The sequence below is a fragment of the Giraffa tippelskirchi genome, chromosome 6, assembly GCF_054371585.1.
Source record: "Giraffa tippelskirchi isolate mGirTip1 chromosome 6, T2T-mGirTip1v1.2.pri, whole genome shotgun sequence".
Lineage (NCBI taxonomy): Eukaryota > Metazoa > Chordata > Mammalia > Artiodactyla > Giraffidae > Giraffa > Giraffa tippelskirchi.
The window spans coordinates 163,895,818-163,919,956 of record NC_137280.1 but is presented as its reverse complement, the minus strand read 5'-3'; the positions used below and the strand labels follow the sequence as shown (position 1 = coordinate 163,919,956).

Below are 24,139 nucleotides of genomic sequence, written 5' to 3'. Positions count from 1 at the left end.
TTAATGGGACAAGCTAGAATATCCCTGGCTGTCATTATTCCTGAGTCTGCAAGTTCTCATCACCATTTCATTCCTTTACCACTTATTCTGGCTTCCCCTCCCCGCCGGTCATCCCGTCTGTTGAGTGTGTTGCTTACCTAGCACAGACACTGAGACCCTCCCCCTTAAGATGCTGAACCATGACTACCATTCCCTGATCAGAATGTGGTTACGTCGGCCACCTACTTATGCTTGTTAGCAGTCATGAGAGCGTTATCTCTTGACTCCCTGGTGAATCCCTTGGCTTACAAATATACTCCTCCCTGCTCCCCATGTGCAGTAGCAACTCTAGCTCCTCAGTGATAACCAGAGTTATCACCCTTACCGGCCCCTTTCTTTGCCTGCTAGACTACTGGCCTGGGAATCCAAAAATAACTAGATGATGGCAGGTATAACATTAGGTAGAATTCTTCACGGTCCCCTGGTAGAGGTTGCATTCGCCAACTCACTCCACCATAGACACCAGGACCTCCACTTCCCCAGACACTGTGGGGAGTTACAGGAATGGAAAACATAAATTCCCAGTGGATAATCAGAGCTCTGTAGCTCTGTAGTATTCATGTAGTTCATCTCTTAGGGATGTGGAACCATATAATGGCTGTTCATTTAAAGTAAATATCTAGCACCCAGCACCGCTTGGTTTTACTCCAAGCTGTGTGTTTCAGAGTCTGTTCCAATGTTCCCCTACTCTGCAGCTTCTGCATGTTTCGTATATAGTAGGGGCAGTGACCCCCAAGGTCATGTGACCTGAACAGTGAGGCTGCTTGTATTGTGGTCTGACTTTACTACAGAGTCTTTTCTTGCACTGTGCTCCATGCACGACTGTGGTTGAGAGTCAAGCCATTGATCACTGATAGATCTAACATTTTAAAATTTTCTGCTGCAGTGTGAACACGTGCTAAAAAATGGCAGAAATTGCAGATGAACTACTTGATGTGCTAGGCTTAGTTGCTCAGTCATGTCCAACTCTTTGCGACACCATGGACTGTAACCCTCCAGGCTCCCCTGTCCATGGGGCTTCTCCAGGCAAGAATACTGGAGTGGGTTGCCATGCCCACCTCTAGAGGATCTTCCCAACCCAGGGATCAAACTCAGGTCTCCCGCAACGCAGGCGGATTCTTTACTATCTGAGCCACCAGGGAAGCCCAGGAATACTGGAGTGGGTAGCCTATCCCTGCTCCAAACTATTTGATACATTTTCATAAAGTAAACACACCCAAATACAGTCAATATTTTTCAGTGTCCATAATAATAATTTGTTAGTTTCATAAACAGGTGATTTTTGAGCCCCTTTATTGCCTGGATTTGAAAAAGTTCTTAGGCCTCTTCATACCCCAGAAATGCAGCACTGTTTAGAGGATAAGGCTGATATAACCCAGCCATAAATTTGTCCTGTCTGCTAATGTAGGATTTGTGAGTTCCAGTGGATTTATAAATTTTGTTCTCTTCTTTGTATTATAGTGGAATTCAACATGTACATATTTGATACATATATAAAAAAATTTCCTTTTCTGTCATTTTCTGTGAGGCTCATCTCACTTTCACAGCTCCACCAGCTCAAAGGATGAGGGAACATATGCTTCTCCATATGCCCAGCGCAGACTCCTCAATGCATTTATTACTCGGAGCTCAGTGACTGAGGAATGTTTGTAATCTTTTATTTTTTTCTTATAGTGAGTCACTCTACTGTACATTTCAAAATCTGTGATAAGTGGAAAGATCCAAGAACTGAGGTACATTTCAACAAACAGCTTCCCATCTGGTAAACGAGAGGTTTTATTTATAACCAGGTATTCGGATACCACTGTATGAAATGCCATTCAAATTATTTTGCCTTATTCCGTGTCTGAAAGGCCTGAGCAAAAACATTACCCCCCCCTCTAGTTCATTCTCCATACTGCAGCCAGGTCAGGAAACTCGTCTGCCTTAGAACGCTTTAACAGGTCCACAGTCTCCACCTTGGCTCCTCCATGAGTTGGCCCCTGTCTCCTTCCAATTGTCTCTCAGTTATCCCCTTCCTTTTCTAAACTCCATCAGACTGGATATTCCAGTTCATTAAATGTATCCTTCAAGTCAGCACTCAGCTCAAGCCAAACATAGGTAGGAAATGTTCAAAAACTAAGGCAATATTAATACACAACTTATAACGAATCAGCTACTTTTCATCTACCAAGCAAGTTTCTTGAAGTCAGCACTTGGGGTTTAGGATGGAAACAAGGACAGCCATTGGGAGGATATGCTTCAATATTTCATTCCAAGGGGCTCACCAAGTGTATTCTTCCTTTGGTACCACGTTTGGAATCACTACAAGAACCAGACCGACCTGGGAATACCCAAAGGAATTCAGCGCTGCTGAACTGACAGACGTGCTTCCTCCGGTCTGAGAGCTAAATAACTCCCTGCTTTTCTCTTTATTGCCCATGCAGGGCACAGGTTTTCCTAGCTAACACTGCCTTACCGGTTACTGGGGAGTTTCTCTGATTTGAGTTAATGTTATCAGAGTCTCACATGGGAAGCCTGAGCTGGTCCAAAGTTCAGGTGATTTTGTGCATCGTAAGGTTGTGAGATGTTCCAAATGCCCAGCTGAGTCAAGGGGGAGATGTTTTGAAATTTCATTTTATGTCTTTAAATGCTCTCACTTTTGTTTAAACTAGCATTTTGGCAATGCATCCTCTTTTTTTTTTTTTTAAGAGTTTGTCTATTTATGAGCATATGAGTCAATCAGCTAACATTTACAGAGCCCTTAAACATGGTTAGTTCTTTGGTAGGAGCTTTGGGGTATAAACTAAGTGTGCCCATGAGGCTTGAATCTGAGTGGAGACATAAAGCCTTTACTGATGAAATAATAAAGTGCTAAAATCTGTATACTCTGCTACCCGTGCTCCAAAAAGCACTGCCTTCCACAGTGGTTCTCAAACTCTGGTGTGCATCAGAATCTCCTGGAGAAGGCTTGTTAAAGCACAGATTTCTGGGGCCCATTCCCAGAATTTCTCGTGGGATAAGAAAATTGCATTTTTCACAAGTTCCCAGGTGATGCTGATGTTGTTGGTCCAGGGCCCATGCTTTGGAAAACTTTGGTCTAGACCATGTGGATGGTCCACCGTGTAGTACATTTCATCTTAAAATGATGCCACAAATCATCTCTCAGCGATTTTCTTTGTTCTGCTTTCTTCCACCTAAAGCATACATATGGTTCTCTCAGTCACACCTTGACATTGCTCTTTCCTTCCCGCTGCCACCCTCCTTATTCCCACCATCCTTATGGCCACAGTAGGATTGAGTTTGGTCATTTCCTGCACTTTTTTGTTGTTTTTGTTGTTGTTCAGTTGATAAGTTGTATCCGACTCTTTTGCAATCCCACGGACTGTAGGCCGCCAAGGCTCCTCTGTCCATGGGATTTCCCAGGCAAGAATACTGGAGTGGGTAAGCCGATCTGAGATGCTATGACCTTTAGCCAATCTAAACCTTGAGACTTCAGAAGGAAAAAGTGAATAATGTTATCAGTTTGTAGTTTCTACCTCATTTCCTTATCTCCAGATTCATTGATAAACTAATGTGGTGATTTGCAGGACCTGATTTTAATTTTCTATTCAACAAAGATGATTTCCCAAGTAGATACTTACTTGCTTTGGAATTATTTCTCTTTGATAAACTGATTACCCAGGGGACATTCCCTGGTGGTCCAGTGGTTAAGACTTCACCTTCCCATGCAGGAGTTGCAGGTTTGATCCCTGGTGGGTGAGCTAAGATCTCACATGCCTTACTGCCACAACACTAAAACATAAAACAGAAGCAACATTGTAATAAATTCAATAAAGACTTTAATAATAGTCCATGTCAAAAAAAAAATCTTAAAAATAAAAGACCAACTGATTACCCAAGTAGGTAGCACTGTGACTCTTAAGAGTTGTTCTGATAATTGCCTGTTGACTTATGGCTTTTACATATTAAAAAATTAGATTATGGTTGACCTCTGACAGAAGCTTTGGATTCCTTTCATTTTATCAGCAATCATAGTACATGGAAAATTAGCAGCTGAAACATACTGTAACGTCTTTCCATGAATAATGAAAGAATTTCATAGCACATAGTAGGCACTCATATTTGTCGAATGAACAAATAAATGCATTCAAAAATGCATAAATCATTTTATTTTGCTCCATGAAACTAAAACATACATAGTTCTGTGAAATGTAGGCATGGTTATTTTGTATCAGTTTTAAAATTGGCAGGCTACCAAATGTTAATTTGCTTTTAGCTAGTAGAGATTAAATGTAATTCCTTCCCTGGGCAACCCTAAAGTAAGCAAGCATGAAAGCATTTTCACAGTAATCTGGGTGGAATTGACATTTAAAGGAGTTAGCATTACATCTGTACTTTAAAGCTATTAATTTCATAGATAAATTAACTTCATTACTCCATCTTTATCTTGCATTTTGAAAGGACTTCATCAGCTGGACGACTGACAGCCGAGGGTCAACTGAAACTGCTCTTATCCCAGCCAGGTTGTAATTGGAACCTGCTTCTGGAAACCCTACTGCATCATGATGGTCTTTTACTAAGAATCTTGCTAAAGAGCTCAAGTGAGTATTTGTAGTTTTGAGAATGTCCTGAAAAAACTCAGTCATTGTTCAAGTTGAATGGAATGTTTTTTCCTACTTGAATGTTGGCCGGGGAGTGATACCAACTGTGTTATACCAATAGTCAGTGGGGTTAGCAGCAGGAAAAATATTGAATCACTTTGTAAACCTGTTGGAAAGGTTTTCTTTCAGGGATAGTCTGAATGAGGGAAAACAATATTTTTATATAAGACTGTTCTATCATAACTATCATGATATAAGAGATGCATCAATATTTGAGGTTTGAAATGCCTAAGAACATATTATGGGAACACAGTTATATGTCTAAAACAGAAGTCTGAGTTAGACCTGAGAGAGAGAGATGAAGATTGTTTTTGAATCACATTAGGCACTTCAGTGGATCTTGAAAAATGCTTATGTAACTTATGAACAAGCAAGTGTGGCTTACCTCCATGTCCACTGGGGCATGGAGAAGTAGTCGTGAGAAAATTATGAATGGAAATTGAGAAGTAATGGAAGCCCATGCTTCTCTTAATTAGACTTTCTTTTCTCCCCTGTAAGCACTATTTTAGAAAATGGTAAGCAATGTTATGCCAACCTAACATTATATCCTACTCTTCTCCTGCTACATCTATAAAGAGTTTTCTAGCCATCTTCACATACCCCTATGCATTCTTCTGCTCTATACTACACAGATAGCCAGATTAATTTTATCAATCATTAGTTTCATTATAGTCTTCCCTATTCAAAATCTTTTTTTTCTCTAATTCCTTATCACTTACAGGAGCAAATCCCCATCCTTTGGCATTCAAATATGACCCCAGACTAGTTTTGTAACCCATTTCCCCACTGTTCCCTTGTGTGTGCACGTGCGCGCGCACACACACATATTCCAGCCATTGTCCACAAAACCCCATGCACATGCTCCTTCCAGGCTTCCCTGGTGGTTCTGGTAAGGAATCTGCCTGCCATGCAAGAGACCACCTGCAATGCAGGAGATGCAGTTTGGATCCCTGGGTCTGGAAGGCCCCCTGGAGAAGGAAATGGCAACTCACTCCAATATTCTTGCCTGGGGAATCCCATGGACAGAAGAGCCTGGAGGGCTGCAGTCCATGGGGTCGCAAGAGTCAGACACGACTTAGTGACTAAATCACCACTGCCACCACATGTTCCTTCCACACTTTGCTCACCCATTTTTCCAACTTGAAAGACCCACCTAGCCTCCACCAGTGGGCAAGGGCCTGCTAAGCTCTAGATCTCTGAACACCGTCTCACACTGATCTCTCCTTGAACTTCACAGTGTCTGTTATGGTGGCTACTGGTCGTTGCTGTCGCTTACTCTGCCTTATATTGTTACTATATTTGTATGTTAACGAGGCAAAAGTTACCAGGCCCTACCGGCCTGTTGTATACAAATGAGGTTCATAGCATCGCCCTTCCGGACTGTTCCAGTTATTTCTGGAATATCTGGTTTCTCAGATCTGCCCACGACCAGTTCCCCATAGTCTTCTCTTTGACTCGCCTTGAGGTTTGTTTCCCAAAAACCACATGGGGAGGTGCCCTACTGCTGAGCCCTTTGCTTCTCTCCTGGTGCTCTCAAATCTGGAAATCTTGTGGTGCCAGAGGGCAGTATGAGTCCTCCGGCCTCACCGTGTTCTAAGCAGAGGTTCGGAGATTACCTCTCCTCCAACCCTGAACCTGACTTTATTCTCTGAGCCCCCAAGCAGTTCTGTGTGGGCCATAAATCTCACAAAGTTCAACTGAAAGCAGTATCTTTGGCTCCAGTATCTTGAACTCCACTCTCCTAAAGGGAGAGCAGGTGCTAGGGGAATTAATTGCTCAAGTAGCCAACATATATTGTTCACTTGTTAGCTGTCAGGCACTCTGCAAGGCACCTCACATTTACTATCTAATTTGACTCTTAAAACCCTATAAAGTAAGTATAATTATTTTCACCATGTGAAAAATAGCATTAGAGCTTAAGATAATGTTATTTCCCAAGAGACACATGTAGCTGAGAAGTAGTGGGTAACCCAGGATTCTGAACCCAACCTGGCACTTTCTTTCCCCTACAATTCTATACAAATATTCTTCCAGATTAAATCCTAGAGTGGGCCATGGGTATCTGGAGGAACTATAATCTGTCCACTCTCTAGTTGAATTAATCAGGACACCCCAATGCACATGCATGTAACTGCTCTTTCCAGCTAGATATTCAGTGGTGATCACAGATTTTTATTTTTATATTTTCCACAAAATAGCATGGTCCTTTTTACAGAAAAAGTGCAGTGATTGCTCAGTGATCAGTTGGGATATAAAATATGGAGCTTCACTTAAACTTTATAATCTGAGCTTTCAGGTAAGGTGACTACTCAGCAGGGATAGTATATGACATGGCTGGTGAGTTACTCTAATGTTAATATGATCATTGAAGCTCATGGATATGGTCCTAGAAGAGAAATAGTCTCCTCTTAATAGAGTTATATAGTTCAGCCTAGAAAAACAATTGTGATAAAACGTTAGGCTATTCTAATATAGCCACTAAGTACGAGGATAGCAATTGTGGTTAAATGAATAACCATGTTTTCTTGCAAAAGAATTCTTACACTTATATTACATATACCTTTTCTATATATAATATGATGTTGTTTTTGAGGGACTTAAAAGTTATCAACAGTACCGTGCTGTAGCTCCTTCAATTCTGGTTCTTATGGAATGCAGAAGTGTATTTACCCAGCCTGCTAACTATGTTACAAGTTTTTGCAAAGGTTTTTGTGTTTGATCTTGGCTGCTTTGGTATTGTCTTATATTAATTTTACTAGCTACTTCATTAGCGTAAGGATGAAGTGACAGAATTTACTGATCAACTGATTGACCGACGTATTAAACTCCATTAGAAACCTTGTCACTTTAAGTTAGAAACAATATGCTCAGGGAATTTTATTAATTAGACTAAGGTCAAAATTATTATGCACCTAAAAGTACACATGTAATATTTTTTCAGAGATTTTCTCTTCATTCAATACCATTTGGTAATTTAGAAGTTTGATCATATCTTTAGGAAAGCAAAATTTTAGAGTAAAATGTTCTGATTATGTGTTTCAAGCAACATAACTATTGGCCTGTTTATGGGAGACTTTTCTTTATGAATAGTCTCTTTTTAGTCTAACTGATAAAATTTAACTTTTGTTAAATTGGCTCAGGAATAAGAATGGAGATTATAAATATTTTATTGTATGCATTTTAAAAACAAGGTTCTCTTCATCCAATAAGCAATTATTAAATTATGTTAGGTAAAGTAATTTTTTTGATAGACAACCATATATTATAAAGGTTAAACTATAAGGGGTTACTGTCTGTAGCTTTAGGTCTTGCTCTATGAAAATGAGCAAGTGGTGGATGTGACAGGTGATGAGAGTAAATCCAACGCTGTAAATAACAATATTGCCTAGGAACCTGGAATGTTAGGTCCATGAATCAAGGTAAATTGGAAGTGGTCAAACAGGATATGGCAAGAGTGAACACTGTCATTTTAGGAAGCAGTGAAGTATAATGGACTGGAATGGGCAAATTTAATTCAGATTACTATTGTATCTGCTACTATGCACAAGAATCCCTTAGAAGAAATGGAATAGCCCTCACAGTCAACAAAAGAGTCCAAACCACAGTACTTGGGGGCGATATAAAAAATGGCAGAATGATCTCTGTTTCTTTCCAACGCAAACCATTCATATAACAGTAATTCAAGCCTGTGCCCAAACCACTAATGCCAAAAAGCTGAAGTTGAACTGTTCTATGAAGACCTATAAGACCTGCTAGAACTAACACCCAAAGCGGATGTCCTTTTAATCAAAGGTGACTTGAATACAAAAGTAGCAAATCAAGAGATACCTGGGTAACAGGAGAGTTTGGCCTTGGAATACAAAATGAAGCAGGGCAAAGGCTCACAGTTTTGCCAAGAGAACGCACTGATCATACCAATCACCCTCTTCAAACAACACAAGAGGCGGCTCTACACATGGATATCACCAGATGATCAATACCGAAATCATATGGATTATATTCTTTGCAGTCAAAGATGGAGAAGCTCTATACAGTCAGCAAAAAACAAGATCAGGAGCTGACTGTGGCTCAGATCATGAACTCCTTATCGTAAAATTCAGACTGAAATTAAAGAAAGTAGGGAAAACCACTAGACCATTCAGATATGACCCAAATCAAATCCCTTATGATTATACAGTGAAAGTAACAAATAGATTCAAGGGATTAGATTTGATAGACAGAGAACCTGAAGAACAATGGACAGAGGTTCATAACATTGTATAGGAGGCATCAACAAGAAGAAGAAATGCAAAAAGACAACATGGTTGTCTAAGGAGGCCTTACAAATAGCTGAGAAAAGAGAAGCGAAAGGCAAAGGAGAAAAGGAAAGATATATCCATCTGAATGCAGAGTTCCAAAGAATAGCAAGGAGAAATAAGAAAGCCTTCCTAACTGATCAGTGCAAAGAAAGAGGAAAATAATAGAATGGGAAAGACTAGAGATCTCTTCAAGAAAATTAGATTCCAAGGGAACGTTTCATGCAAAGATGGGCAAAATAAAGGACAGAATGCTATGGACCTAACAAAAGGAGAAGATATTAAGAAAAGGAGGTAATAATACACAGAAGAACTCTACAAGAAAGATCTTCATGACCCAGATAATCATGATGATGTGATCACTCACTTGAGCGAGACATGCTGGAATGCTAAGTCAAGTGGACCTTAGGAAGCATTGCTATGAACAAAGCTAGTGGAGGTGATGGAATTCTAGCTGAGCTATTTCAGATCCTGAAAGATGATGCCGTGAAAGTGCTGCATTCAATATGCCAGCAAATTTGGAAAACTCAGCAGTGGTCACAGGACTGGAAAAGGTCAGTTTTCATTCCAATCCCAAAGAAAGACAATGCCGAAGAATGTTCAAACTACCACACAATTGCACTCATCTCACATGCTAGTAAAGTAATGCTCAAAATTCTCCAAGGTAGGCTTCAACAGTGTGTGAACCAAGAACTTCCAGATGTTCAACGTGGATTTAGAAAAGGCAGAGGAACCAGAGATCAAATTGCCAACACCTGCTGGATCATCAAAAAAGCAAGAGAATTCCAGAAAGACATCTACTTTGGCTTTATTGACTACGCTAAAGCCTTTGTGTGGATCACAACAAACTGTGGAAAAATTCTTCAAGATACGGGAATACCAGACATCCTGACCTTCCTCCTGAGATATCTGCATGCAGATCAAGAGGCAACAAGTTAGAACTGGACATGGAACTATGGACTGGTTCCAAATTAGGAAAGGAGTACATCAGGCTGTATATTGTCACCCTGCTTGTTTAACTTATTTGCAGAGTACAGCATGTGAAATGCCTGGCTGGATGAAGCACAAGCTGGAATCAAGATTCCTGGGAGAAATATCAATAACCTCATATATGCAGATGACACCACCCTAATGGAAGAAAGTGAAGTGGAACTAAAAAGCCTCGTAATGAAAGTGAAAAAAGAGCGTGAAAAAGTTGACTTAAAACTCAACATTCAGAAAACTAAAATCATGGCATATGGTCCCATCACTTCATGACAAATTGATGGGAAACAATGGAAGCAGTGATATACTTTATTTTCTTGGGTTCCAAAATCACTGCAGATGGTAGCTGCAGCCATGAAACTAAAAGATGCTTGCTCCTTGGAAGATAAGCTATGACCTACAGCATATTAAAAAGCAGAGACATTACTTTGCAACAAAGGTCTGTATAGTCAAAGCTATGGTTTTTCCAATAGTCATGTACGGATGTGAGAGTTGGACTATAAAGAAAGCTGAGCGCCAAAGAATTGATGCTTTTGTACTGTGGTGTTGTAGAAGACTCTTGAGAATCCCTTGGACTGCAAGGAGATCAAACCAGTCAATCCTAAAGGAAATCAGTTTTGACTATTCATTGGGAAGACTGATGCTGAAGCTGAAACTCCTATAGTTTGGCCACCTGATGTGAAGAACTGACTAGTTGAAAAGACCCTGATGCTGGGAAAGATTGAAGGGTGGAGGAGAAGGGGACGACAGAGGATGAGTTGGTTGGACGGCATCACCAACTCGATGGACTTGAGTTTGAGCAAGCCCCGGGAGTTTGTGATGGACAGGGAAGCTTGGCGTGCTTCAGTCAATGGGGTCACAAAGAGTCAAACACAGCAGAGCCACTGAACTGAACTATGAAAATGATTTATCAGAATTTCTATTTATTTAAAAAAGAATCAGCAGAGTATATACAGAAATAACTTTTTTGTAATATGAGATAAAACTGTTAGAAAATAGTGAAATTTAATAAATAAATGAATAGTAAAATTTTAATTTATATGTGCTTCATAGCCTGCAAGCTTCTAGGAAGTTTGGCTAAGGTTCAGTGGACTTGAGAAGGTAATGTTTGTTAGTTTTAGTTTTAAGATGGGATATTCTAAATTTGAAGGAAGAAACCTCTCAACTACTAATGTTTACAGAAGATTTTAAATTTGTAAGATATTATTTTGGATTATTGATGTTGAAAACCCGAGGCAATTGTTTTGGCATTACCTCACTGAGGCCACATGGCCTTAACCAGTGTCTGACTTGTGAAATCAAAGGAACAAATATCTGGCAATTTCCCAGTTGTTAGCAGTTGGCCTTTTCCTGCTAATGACATCTGAATGAAGTGTGACTAACCCTCTTTCCTTTGTCCATTGCCCCAAGAATGATTCTCAGTGAAATTTCTTGGCTTCTGGTGATTTTCAGCTGTAATATAACAGCCACAACAAACTAGCAAATACATAATTTTTAACATGTTCCAGACTCTGCCTCTAAGTACTTTAAATGTGTTCACTCACTGAATCCTCAAAACAACTCTTGTGTGGCAGGTACAATTATCATCTCCATTTTATAGAGGCAGAAAGTGAGACAGAGAAATCAAGTCATTTGTCCAAGTCACACACCTCGTAATTGGCAAAGCAGGATTTGAGGCAGACAGCTGGTGTTCAGGGAGTGTGCTTTCACCCACCGCACTACAGGGCATCGCAGCAGAGCCACAGAAAGCTTACAGAATTGCAGAGAGACTCAATTCATGAAAGCTATCAGGAACCTTTATCGTGGATAATGTTGGTAGTACATTCTTTACTTTTCAGCCATGTAACACAGTGCCTAAAGGTAATCAAGAAGCAGATCTACAGAAAATTCTAGATAAATCACTGCTACCACTACAAAGGGTTGGTTAACTTAAAATGAATGAAAGTGTTAGTGGCTCAGTCGTTTTCTACTCTTTGCAACTCGATGGACTATAGTCTGCCAGACTCCTCTGTCCATGGAATTATCAAGGCAGGAATACAGGAGTGTGTACACAGAAGAACTATACAAAAATGATCTTCATGACCCAGATAACCATGATGATGTGATCACTCACCTAGAGTCAGACACATTAGAATGAGAAGTCAAGTGGGTCTTAGGAAGCATCACTACGAACAAAGCTAGCGGAGGTGATAGAATTCCAGTTGAGCTATTTCAAATCCTAAAAGATGATGCTGTGAAAGAGTTGCGCTCGATATGCCAACAAATTTGGAAAACTCAGCAGTGGCCACAGGACTGGAAAAGGTCAGTTTTCAATTCCAATCCCAAAGGAAGGCCATGCCAAAGAATGCTCAAACTACTGCCCAATTGTACTCATCTCACACGCTAGCAAAGTAATGCTCACAATTCTCCAAGCCAGACTTCAACAATACGTGAACCGTGAACTTCCAGATGTTCAAGGTGGATTTAGAAAGGGCAGAGGAACCAGAGATCAAATTGCCAATATCCATTGGATCATCAGCAAGAGAGTTCCAGAAAAACATCTACTTCTGTTTTATTGATTACGCCAAAGCCTTTGAGTTTGGCGTGGATCACAACAAACTGTGGAAAATTCTTCAAGAAATGGGAATACCAGACCTTCCTCCTAAGAAATCTGTATGCAGGTCCAGAAGAAATAGTTAGAACTGGACATGGAACAACAGACTGATTCCAAATCGGGAAAGGAGTACGTCAAGGCTGTATATTGTCACCCTGCTTAATTAACTCATATGCAGAGTACATCATGTGAAATGCCGGGCTGGATGAAGCACAAGGTAGAGTCAAGAATGCCTGGAGAAATACCAATAACCTCAGATATGCAGATGACACCACCCTGATGGCAGAAAGTAAAGAACAAAAGAGTCTCTTGATGAAAGTGAAAGAGGAGTGTGAAAAAGCTGTCTTAAAACTCAACGTTCAGAAAACTAAGATCATGGCATCTGGTCCCATCACTTCATAGCAAATAGATGGGGAAACAGTGGAAACAGTGTCAGACTTTATTTTTTGGGGGCTCCAAAATCACTGTATATGGAGACTGCCCCCATGAAATTAAAAGACGCTCCTTGGAAGAAAAGCTATGGCCAACCAAGACAGCATATTAAAAAGCAGAGACATTACTTTGCCAATAAAGGTCTGTATAGTCAATACTATGGTTTTTCCAGGAGTCATGTATGGATGTGCTGCTGCTGCTGCTGCTGCTGCTAAGTTGCTTCAGTTGTGTCCAGCTCTGTGCGACTCCATAGACGGCAGCCCACCAGGCTCCGCCGTCCCTGGGATTCTCCATGCAGGAACACTGGAGTGGTTTGCCATTTCCTTCTCCAATGCATGAAAGTGGAAAGTGAAAAGTGAAAGTGAAGTCACTCAGTCGTGTCCAACTTTTCGCGACCCCATGGACTGCAGTCCACCAGGCTCCTCTGTTCATGGGATTCTCCAGGCAAAAGTACTGGAGTGGGGTTCCATTGCCTTCTCCGGTATGGATGTGAGTTCAGTTCAGTCGCTCAGTCGTGTCCGACTCTTTGCGACCCCATGAACCATAGCACGCCAGGCCTCCCTGTCCATCACCAACTCCCAGAGTCCACCCAAACCCATGTCCATTGAGTCGGTGATGCCATCCAACCATCTCATCCTCTGTCGTCCCCTTCTCCTCCTGCCCTCAATCTTGTGAGAGTTGGACTATACAAAAAGCTGAGCACCGAAGAATTGATGCTTTTGAACTGTGGTGCTGGAGAACTCTTGAGAGTCCCTTGGACAGCAAGGAGATTCAACCAGTCCACCCTAAAGGAAATCAGTCCTGAATGTTCATTGGAAATTAAAGCTGAAACTTCAATACTTTGGCCACCTGATGTGAAGAACTGACTCATTGGAATAGACACTGATGTTGGGAAAGATTGAAAGCAGGAGGAGAAGAGGAAGATAAAGGATGAGATGGTAGGATGGCATCACCAATTCAATGTACATGAGTTTGAGCAAGCTCCAGGAGTTGGTGATGGACAGGGAAGCCTGGCATGTTCCAGTCCATGGGGTTGCAAAGAGTCAGATATGGCTGAGCAACTGAACTGGGCCATTCCCTTCTCCTGGGGATCTTCTCAACCTAGAGATCACACCAAAGTCTCCCGCATTGCAAGTGGGTTCTTTACCATCTGAGCCACCTGGGAAGCCAGATCAACTCAAATTCTCTATTTTCTTGGTCTTTTGGATAATAAGGAATATTATGGCAGAAGCTTTGTGTTTTATTGTATAGTGTGCATGTGTGTGTGTGTGTGTTTCACTTTATGTGTACTAAAATGGCATTTTATAGCTCTCTTTGAAGGAAGTAACCAAAACTAAAATGCGCCCTTTTGGTACTCTTAGCACACCTAACTTCAATGTCCTTGGCTACTTTTGCTGGTGACAATGTCTATATTCTCACTTTTTCAATATTTTTTTTTCTTTCCTGGATTTGTACCGTATTCTTACTTAGAACAGTGGAATTATATTTGTATTTTTTGCCTTAGTCTTTCCAACCAAGGCTCCTATCCACCAATGATGACAGACTAGCCTAGACTATCCGTGGTCTCTATAGAATTATTCAGGTCCCAGATACAGTTATCGTCTAGGGTCTGTGCTGAGTCTGCATGAGGGTAGGGTGGCTGTAGGGTATGATAACGTAAAGCAAGGCTTCTGAACTTTGCAGTGAAAAAACATCACCTGAGGAACTGTTTAAAACTGCAGATTTTGATTCAGTAGGTCTTGTGGGGGGGCCTGAGATTCTGCATTTCTAACAAGCTGCCAGGTAATGCTGCTCTTGATGCTGCTGGTCCCTGCATCCCCTTTTGAGAAACAATGCCATATAAGGTATCTATTGCTAAAGTTGGCAAAAAATTTGGGTATGTGATTTGTCTTTCCAATGTATTATGTTTTTAAAGAGACATAATTTACTTAAGATTATTTATAATTCATTTTATCAGAAGGTTCACAGTAGTCAGAAAGCTTGTTCTTATTTGAATACAGGTCTGATTATGTCACTTCTTCTCTGCTAAAAACCTTTAGTGAATGCCCACTACTTATAGAGGTGTTTATAAATGATGTTGTTGCATAGTCCTAAATCCTGTCTGACTCTTTTGCGACCCCATGGACTGTAGCCTGCTGGGCTCCTCTGTCTATATGATTTTCCAGGCAAGAATACTGGAATGGGTTGCCATTTCCTTTTATAGGGGGTCTTCCCAACCCAGGGATCAAACCTATGTCTCCTGCATCTCCTGCATTGCAGTTGGATTGTTTAACCCTGAGCCACCAGGGAAGCCTCCTTATAGAGTATGGACCCTAATCCTTTAGACACAAGCGGTGTCCTTTGTGCTGTGGAGATGATTGACTTGCCCAGCATCTTGTCCTCCTCTTTGCCAGTTTAACATGCATATTCTGGTCTAGGTTTTGCATCTTAGATTTGGTATTTATAACAGCAATGTCCCTTAGAGGTATCTTGAGGAAAGAGGCAGCTGCTCCAACACAAGTGACCTTTCAGTGTCCCATATTCCAAGTTCTTTCCTGCTACTAAACCTTTGAAATATTATTTTAGTGTGCCTAGAATCTTCTCCTTTTTCATTTTCCTGCAACTGATAATCACCTTTTTGCTTCAATATCATGATGTTTCCTAGGAAATCATCTTTGATCATTCCATAAGGTCCCACAAAAATTCCTTCTGTAACCCTTCTCACAACTTAAAGTGAAAGGTTAATTGACATAGCTGTGTATTTAATGTCTGTCTCTGCCATTGCAACCTTCAGAAGGGCTGGGACATCTCATCATCATTGTTCCCCAGTGCTTGGCCTGGTTCTCAAAACTTGAGACTAGTACTGAGCCCGTAGAAGGGGCTTTATTTAAAAGTATTTGTGAATGAATGGAATTTCCCGGAAAAAAATTTACTTCATTCATGAGCATTGTGGTCTGTCTAAACTTCAGGCTCCCCATGTTGTGATCTGTCTAAACTTCAGTTTCCCCATTTCTAAATGGGGTACTGATAATGACCTATGTGTTTATTTTGAGCTTTAAAAATAAATCAACATAAAGCACCATTTTTTGATACTTGATAGGTACCTAATTTCTATTAGATTCTCTTCTTCTTTTACACTGACTGTCTGTAAACATATGCTTTCCATGCAGTGAACTCTCCCTCAGCTTTTCTGTAACTCTCCCTTCTGTCCAAGCATAACTTTAAGTGTCTCCTGGAGGTGGGTTTCCCCTTTGACGTGTTTGGCCTAAAAGATGTTGCCCTAGCAGCTCTCATGGGTGTGAAGATGAGAACTGGGCCAAAGAGATATTCCCAAGTTTTATACATTATAGCACTTCTTGAAAACATTTCAAGCTTAGGCGATTGGTGATATGAATTTTCCTATGATGTTTTACCTACCCAGAATCAGATCTAATCTGGCTTGACAGTGGCTGAAATACTGTACGTTCTCTTCCTGGCACCTAGAAAATGTCTAATATATTTATAGGAACATATTTCTTCTTTAGTGGTTAATGTGTTTCTAGTGTTACCATGTAAATGATTGGGCATTATATTACAAGTGACACTATTATCTTGACTTTATGTAGCATCTTTTCCCCAACAACTCAAAGTGATTTAACATATTATTTCATCTATGACCCTTGAATCATTAGGACCATTTTACAAATGAGGAAACTTAGATACAGAGAAATTGAGCAAATTGCCCCCTTGATGTTTAAATGGTCCTTGTTAGAAGAATGAAGAGCTATTATTTCATGGAAGTGTATCTATTGTTTTTAAATGAATTCTAAATTGAAAACATGAGACTTTGTGGAGACATTTGTTCCTAGAAATAAGAAATAACACTCTTCTGAATTAATTTCTAACAATGTTTGGCTCCCTTGATTTTATAAACAATTCTCCATTCAACTAAAATTTAATGGGCATTGACTAGGTACAAGGCACTCGTCTCATCTACAGATACATTGGTAAACATGATATGTCATATAACCTTCATATTCGGGGTGATTAATTTCTGGGAAAACATGGGGAGGACAGACCTTATAAAGTAAAAATATATATATAAATTAGATAAGTTCAACTGCTATTAAGTACCATGAGGTGCTTTTCTACAGCAGAGTGACTGATACAAGATTGACAGATTGGGTGATAAGGAAAGGCTGCTTGAAGAGCTAACTCCTACTTTTGCTTGTGAGTTACTTGGGAGTAGATGGAAGCCATCCTTTTGTAGTATTAGATGTTTAGAATGTATGTATGCTTTCTTCCAGCATTCTAGAACAGGAGTTAGCCAACTTTTCTGTGAGGGCCAGGTGGGCCATGGATTGAGGGCTTTGTGGGCCATACAGTCTTGATCTGCAAGGAGATCAAACCACTCAGTTCTACAGGAAATCAGTCCTGAATATTCATTGGAAAGACTGATGCTGAAGCTGAAGCTCCAATACTTTGGCCACCTGATGAGAAGAGCCAGCTCATTAGAAAAGACCCTAGTGCTGGGAAAGATTGAAGGATGGAAGAGAAGGGGACAATAGAGGATGAGATGGTTGGATGGCATCACCGACTTAATGGACATGGGTTTGAGCAACCACCAGAAGTTGGTGATGGACAGGGAATCTTAGAGTGCTACAGTCCATGGGGTCGCAAAGAGTCAGGCATGACTGAGCAACTGAGCAACAGCAATAGTCTCCATCACAGCGACCAAACTCTACCATTATAGCAGGACCATGCGTAAGCAAATGACATGACTGCAGGGGAGGAAAGGTTTCCTCAACCCTTTTAGGGTCACTGGCTGGGTTTGAAAATTAAACTGACAAAGATAGAGTAACAGGAGAAAAGCATATATATTTATTTAATGTAAGTTTTACATGACACAGGAGCCTTCCTAAGGAAGTAAAGATCCAGAGAAACAGAAAATGTCATTATGTTAGGTTTAATGAAGAATGGATAGTTGTGGAGAAATAGGTCAAGTAATGTGAGGTAACTAAGAAAACTGGGAGAAACTTAGCAAGGCTTATTTGCTAGGATTCTTCTCTGTGTCGTTTTGACTTCAGAGATAAGGATGCGCCTGTCCTCCTGGTGTAGGGAGGGGAGCTACACCAGGGACGTGAGCGTTTTATGCCATATTTCAGAGGAGCAGGGCAGGGGGAAATCAAAGTGACCGGCCTGCTTCTGCTCTTTTCTTAAACTCCTTTAACCTAAAATATTAAGTATACCAAAGTGCCCTCCTTTTGATGTAGCATTCTTGAACCCCATCACTGATACTCCATTAACATTTTTTTTATGGACACTGAAATTTGAATTTTGCATAAATTTTGTGTCACAAATCATATTCTACTTTTGATTCTTTTTCAACCATTTACAAAAGTAAAAACCGTTCTTGGCTCTGGGCCTTCCTAAAACAGGCATCGGCCTGGTCATGTCCTCCGGGCTGTAGTTGCAAAACTTTGTTTGGGAATATTGTGCAGCACTCAGGCGCTCACTTTTCTGCAAGGTGGTCCTTTGGTGAGAGGACCCACACATAGACCTCAGTTCAGTCGCTCAGCTGTGTCCAACTCTTTGTGACCCCATGGACTGCAAAACATCAGGCTTCCCTGTCCATCACCAACTCCCTGAGCTTACTCAAACTCATGTCCATTGAGTCAATGATGCCATCCAACCATCTCATCCTCTGTTGTCCCCTTCTTCTCCCGCCTTCAATCTTTCCCAGCACCAGAGTCTTTTCCAGTGAATCAATTCTTCACATCAGGTGGCCAAAGTGTTGGAGTTTCAGCTCAGCATCACTCCTTCCAATGAATATTCAGGACTGATTTCCTTTAGGATGGACAGATTGGGTCTCTTTGCTGTCCAAGGGACTCTTGAGAGTCTTCTCCAACACCACAGTTCAAGAACATCAATTCTTCAGGGCTCAGCTTTTTTTATAATCCAACTCTCACATCCATACATGACTTCTGGAAAACCCATAGCTTTGACTAGATGGACCTTTGTTGGCAAAGTAATGACACTGTTTTTTAATAAGTTGTCTAGGTTAGTCATAGCTTTTCTTCCAAGTAGCAAGTGTCTTTCAATTTCATGGCTACATTCACCATCTACAGTGATTTTGGAGCCCAAGAAAATAAAGTCTGTCACTGTTTCCATTGTTTCCCCATCTATTCGCCATGAAATGATAGGATCAGATGCCATGATCATAGTTTTCTGAATGTTGAGTTTTAAGCCAACCTTTTCATGCTCCTCTTTCACTTTCATCAAGAGGCTCTTTAGTTCTTCTTTGCTTTCTGCCATAAGGGTGGTGTCATCTGCATATCTTAGGTTATTGATATTTCTCCCAGCAATCTTGATGTCAGCTTGTGCTTCACCCAGCTTGACATTTTGCATGATGTACTCTGCATATAAGTTAAATAAGCAGGGTGACAATATACAGCCTTGACATACTCCTTTCCTGAGTTGGAGCCAGTCTGTTGTTCCATGTTCAGTTGTAACTGTTGCTTCTTGACCTGCATACAGATTTCTCAGGAGGCAAGTAAGTTGGCTCCTAGTATTCCCATCTCTTTAAGAATTTTCCACAGTTTGTTGTGATCCACAAAGTCAAAGGCTTTGGTGTAGTCAATAAAGCAGAAGTAGATGTTTTTGTGGAACTCTCTTGCTTTTTCGATGATCCAACAGATGTTGGCAATTTGATCTCTGGTTCCTCTGCCTTTTCTAAATCCACTTTCAACATCTTGAAGTTCACAGTTCACATACTGTTGAAGCCTGGCTTGGAGAATTTTGAGCATTACTTTGCTTGCATGAGAGATGAGTACAATTGTGCAGTAGTTTGAACATTCTTTGGCATTGCCTTTCTTTGGGATTGGAACGAAAACTGACCTTTTCCAGTCCTGTGGCCACTGCTGAATTTTCCAAATTTGTTGGCATATTGAGTGCAACTCTTTCACAGCGTCATCTTTTAGGATTTGAAATAGCTCAACTGGCATTCCATCACCTCCACTAGCTTTGTTCATAGTGATGCTTCCTAAGGCCCACTTGACTTCTCATTCCAGGATGCCTGGCTCTATGTGAGTGATCACACCATCATGGTTATCTGGGTTATGAAGATCTTTTTTGTAGAATCCAACACAACTGCGCGACTAACTTTCCTTTGTTTTCCTTTCCTTCTATGTATTCTTGCCACCTCTTCTTAATATCTTCTGCTTCTGTTAGATCCATAGCACTTCTGTCCTTTATCGTCCCCATCTTTGCATGGAATGTTCCCTTAGTATCTCTAATTTTCTTGAAGAGATCTCTAGTCTTTCCCATTTTATTATTTTTCTCTATTTCTTTGCACTGTTCACTGAGGAAGGCTTTCTTATCTCTCCTTGCTATTCTTTGGAACTCTGCATTCAAATGGGTATATCTTTCCTTTTCTCCTTTGCCTTTTGCTTTTCTTCTTTTCTCAGCTATTTGTAAAGCCTCCTTGGACAACCATTTTGTCTTTTTGCATTTCTTTTTCTTGTGGATGGTCTTGATCACTGCCTCTTTACAATGTCATGAACCTCTGTCCATAGTTCTTCAGGCAGTCTGTCTGTCAGATCTAATCCCTTGAATCTATTTGTCACTACCACTGTGTAATCATAAGGGATTTGATTTAGGTCATACCTGAGTGTTATAGTGGTTTTCCCTACTTTCTTTAATTTTAGTCTGAATTTTTCCATAAGGAGTTCATGATCTGAGCCACAGTCAGCTCCTGATCTTTTTTTTGCTGACTGTATAGAGTTTCTCCATCTTGGCTGCAAAGAATATAATCCATATGATTTCGGTATTGACCATCTGGTGATATCCATGTGTAGAGTTGCCTCTTGTGTTGTTGGAAGAGGGTGTTTGGTATGATCAGTGTGTTCTCTTGGCAAAACTGTGAGCCTTTGCCCTGCTTTTTGTATTCCAAGGCCGAACTCTCCAGGTATCTCTTGATTTCCTACCTTTGCATTCCAGTCACCTCTGATTAAAAGGACATCTTTTTTGGTTGTTAGTTCTAGAAGGTCTTATACCTCTTCATAGAACCGTTCAACTTCAGCTTTTTGGCATTAGTGGTTTGGGCACAGGCTTGAATTACTGTTATATGAATGGTTTGCATTGTAAAGAAACAGAGATCATTCTGTCATTTTTGATATTGCCCCCAAGTACTGCATTTCGGACTCTTTGGTTGACTACGATGGCTACTCCATTTCTTCTAAGGGATTTTTGCTCACAGTAGCAGATCAGTGGTCATCTGAATTAAATTTGCCCATTCCAGCCCATTGTAGTTCATTGATTCCTAAAATGTAGATGTTCACTCTTGCCATCTCCTGTTTGACCACTTCCAATTTGCCTTGATTCATGGACCTAACATTCCAGATTCCTATGCAATATTGCTCTTTACAGCATCGGACTTCACTTCCATCACCAGTCACATCCACAACTGGGTATAGTTTTTGCTTGTCTCTGCCTCTTCATTCTTTTGAAGTTATTTCTCCACTCTTTTCCAGTAGCATATTGGGCACCTACTGACCTGGGGTCAGTGTCCTTTCAGTGTCCTATCTTTTTACCTTCTCATGCTCTTCATGGGGTTCTCAAGGCAAGAATACTGAAGTGGTTTGCCATTCCCTTCTCCAGTGGGCCACGTTTTGTCAGAACTCTCCACCATGACCCGTCCATCTTGGGTGGCCCTACAAGGCATGGCTCATAGTTCCATTGAGTTAGACAAGGCTGTGGTCCTTAGATCTAGCATGGTGCTTTTAACTTCTCTCCCTTGGTCTGAGTAGTCATTCCTGATGGACAGATAGGCATGGTGTCTTCCTTAAAGAGGGCATTTCCCTTTGAAATATTAATAGCTTTAACTCAGTGGACTTTGTGCTTATTCAAGAGCACAGGTGAAGCTCAATAGTCTCTTCTTCGTCCTTAAGTCTGCCAGTTGTAGAATTTGGACCAATAGTCCACCTGTGCTTCATAGTCTTTCCTTGGCACAAACTGCTTAAGTGGCAAGTGGCCACTGAAGAGTCCAAAGTGACATGAAGTAAAAACCGAGCCATACCTTGCTTGAATAAATTGGGTATGTGTAGCTTGGAGAAGACAAAACTAGAGTAGTCAGGATAACTACATTCAGATATTTTAAGTCATCATGTTAAAAAAACAAAAAACTATACAATTCAGTTTTGCTAGTGGCCGTGGCTGGGAGTAAGTTAAAAGGAAATGGATTTTGCCTGTCAGCCGAAACACCAAATGGTCATCAGTAATAACTGAGTATGTTGTTTACAACTCTGAGTGTCTGTTCTCTGTTCACCTAAAGAGACTAGCCTAGATTTCTGTGGTCCTTTCTAATAAGTGCTTTCTCTCTATTTTTTAAATGCAAAAAGCAGTTTGATAACTTGAGCTGTCCAAAGCAGTAGCGGGCCAGCTGCCTTGAATGGTGGTGGATATCCTACTCCTGAAAGGATTCAAAAAGAAGCTAGGTCAGCATTGTCACAAATGCTAGAAGGCTTTTTATTCATTCACTCCACAAGTATTTATTCATCTATTGACCCAATAACTGAGCTTCGTGTAAGGTACCTGCCAACCATATGACCTCATTATGTTTCTTAATCAGTTAGAATTTGGTATTAATCTGTAGGGTAAGAATCAAAGTTTTAAAGACCTATTTTGGCTGTGCTTGTTAGTCTTGCCAAGGCCAAGTGCTGAAGCAAAATTCCTCTTTGCTCCACAAATGATTTGTTTGAATTCAAGTTAAATACAACTTTGATAACTTGGTTTGTAATTTCTTTTCCTGTTGAGAATGTTCTTACGCAGAATAGCCCTTTGTTCTTTTACCTATTCCTTTTCCATTCAAGCTGCTCACTTTGATTTGCAAACCTAAAAGGCTTGGAGTTAATGTAAGAGACTCTGCAAACATAATTCCTAGATTCAGTTTTATTGAATAGCACTCTTGCTAGATGCTATACTAGAAAAGGATTTCATGGTCAAAAATGCTTAGACGCACCACATATATGCTAAACTGCCTTCTTAGAGAGTCACAGAGCTCATGAATAATTAAAGGCTGTGAAAAATCCTGCAAAAAACAAAAGTGTTTACCATTGTTGGAACCAGCACTTCCCAGAACATATGTGCTACGTATTAACATCCCACAAAATGCACTTTGGAAAATCTTACCTTTTAAAGAGCATAAGGAAGGACTTTAGTACAGGTCAATACAGACAGAACTGTTTGAAGTTGCCTATCTACATTTACTAATGTGTAAATAATACAAAATAATTTTTCAATATACACAATTTCCTGTGTATGCCATGTACAGGTTATCAGGTTTCAAGGAACTAGAATCAATTGCTCAGTCATAAATCTTTATTGAATGTAGCTATTTTCTTGTTATTTTTAAAACACTTTTTACTCCTTTATTTCATTAAGGGTCAGCCTCTTTAAGACTTGGTCTCTTCGTTTATTAAAAAGAAAATGGAGTTTTACGAGGCTCAAGATAAATGTGAAATTGTATCTGAAACACTTAGCATAGAGCTTGTACCATTGCAGCTATTCAGTAAAGACCTGTTGCCCATCTCACCATCGTCATAGTCCAGAATTTAGGACTCTGGGTATTCAAAAGAGCTCGAAACCTAATGTCCAGTGATTATTTAGGTATTGAGGAAAACAGCATAGGATAAATTGTAACTGCTTAACTTCAATTTATATACAAGCATTTTAGAATGTAAAGCAACATAATAATAATAATAATTCCTAGGAAAAAAACTTGGGCCAGAGGATCTCTAACAGGAATGCTGTTTTTGGTCTTCATATATTAAGTTCCATTTCCTCAGATGTCTTTTTTAAGATTTCAAATTTTATCAGAGTAATTTGGGGTGAAAGTGAAAGTTGCTCAGTTGTGTCTGACTCTTTGTGACCCCCATGGACTGTACATGGAATTCCCCAGGCCAGAATACTAGAGTGGGTAGCTTTTCCCCTTCTTCAGGGGATCTTCCCAACCCAGGGATTGAACCCAGGTCTCCCACGTGGCAGGCGGATTCTTTACCAGCTGAGCCACCAGGGAAGCGTAAGTTGGGCGGGGGGAAAGTAATAAGTCATGTTTATGGAAGCTCGTGAATAATTGGCAGGTTGTGGGTCAGGCCACTCACGATGGCTATTCTCTTGCTCTGTGCTTTCTTCCCCTG

The 24,139-nt window shown here is 40.4% G+C and overlaps 1 protein-coding gene and 2 pseudogenes across 18 annotated transcripts in view; 2 read left to right on the top strand and 1 right to left on the bottom strand.

Moving 5' to 3' along the window:
- KIAA0825 (KIAA0825 ortholog) overlaps positions 1-24,139 on the top strand; it is a 404,341-nt gene that overhangs the window by 158,741 nt on the left and 221,461 nt on the right. For 15 of the 18 annotated variants that reach the window (XR_014056215.1, XR_014056216.1, XR_014056217.1 and 12 more), the window contains one exon: positions 4,483-4,622. Coding sequence is in view for 10 of the 18 variants with exons in the window: in XM_081498685.1 (XP_081354811.1) it covers positions 4,483-4,622 (140 nt within the window). In the remaining 8 variants the exon portion in view is untranslated. Of the gene's footprint in view, positions 1-1,713; positions 1,830-4,482; positions 4,623-24,139 lie in introns of all 18 variants that reach the window. The other 3 variants (XR_014056218.1, XR_014056220.1, XR_014056219.1) reach the window with 2 other exon arrangements.
- LOC145509411 (protein CFDP2 pseudogene) lies at positions 7,008-16,995 on the top strand (annotated as a pseudogene).
- Positions 16,992-22,875, bottom strand: LOC145509410 (protein CFDP2 pseudogene; annotated as a pseudogene).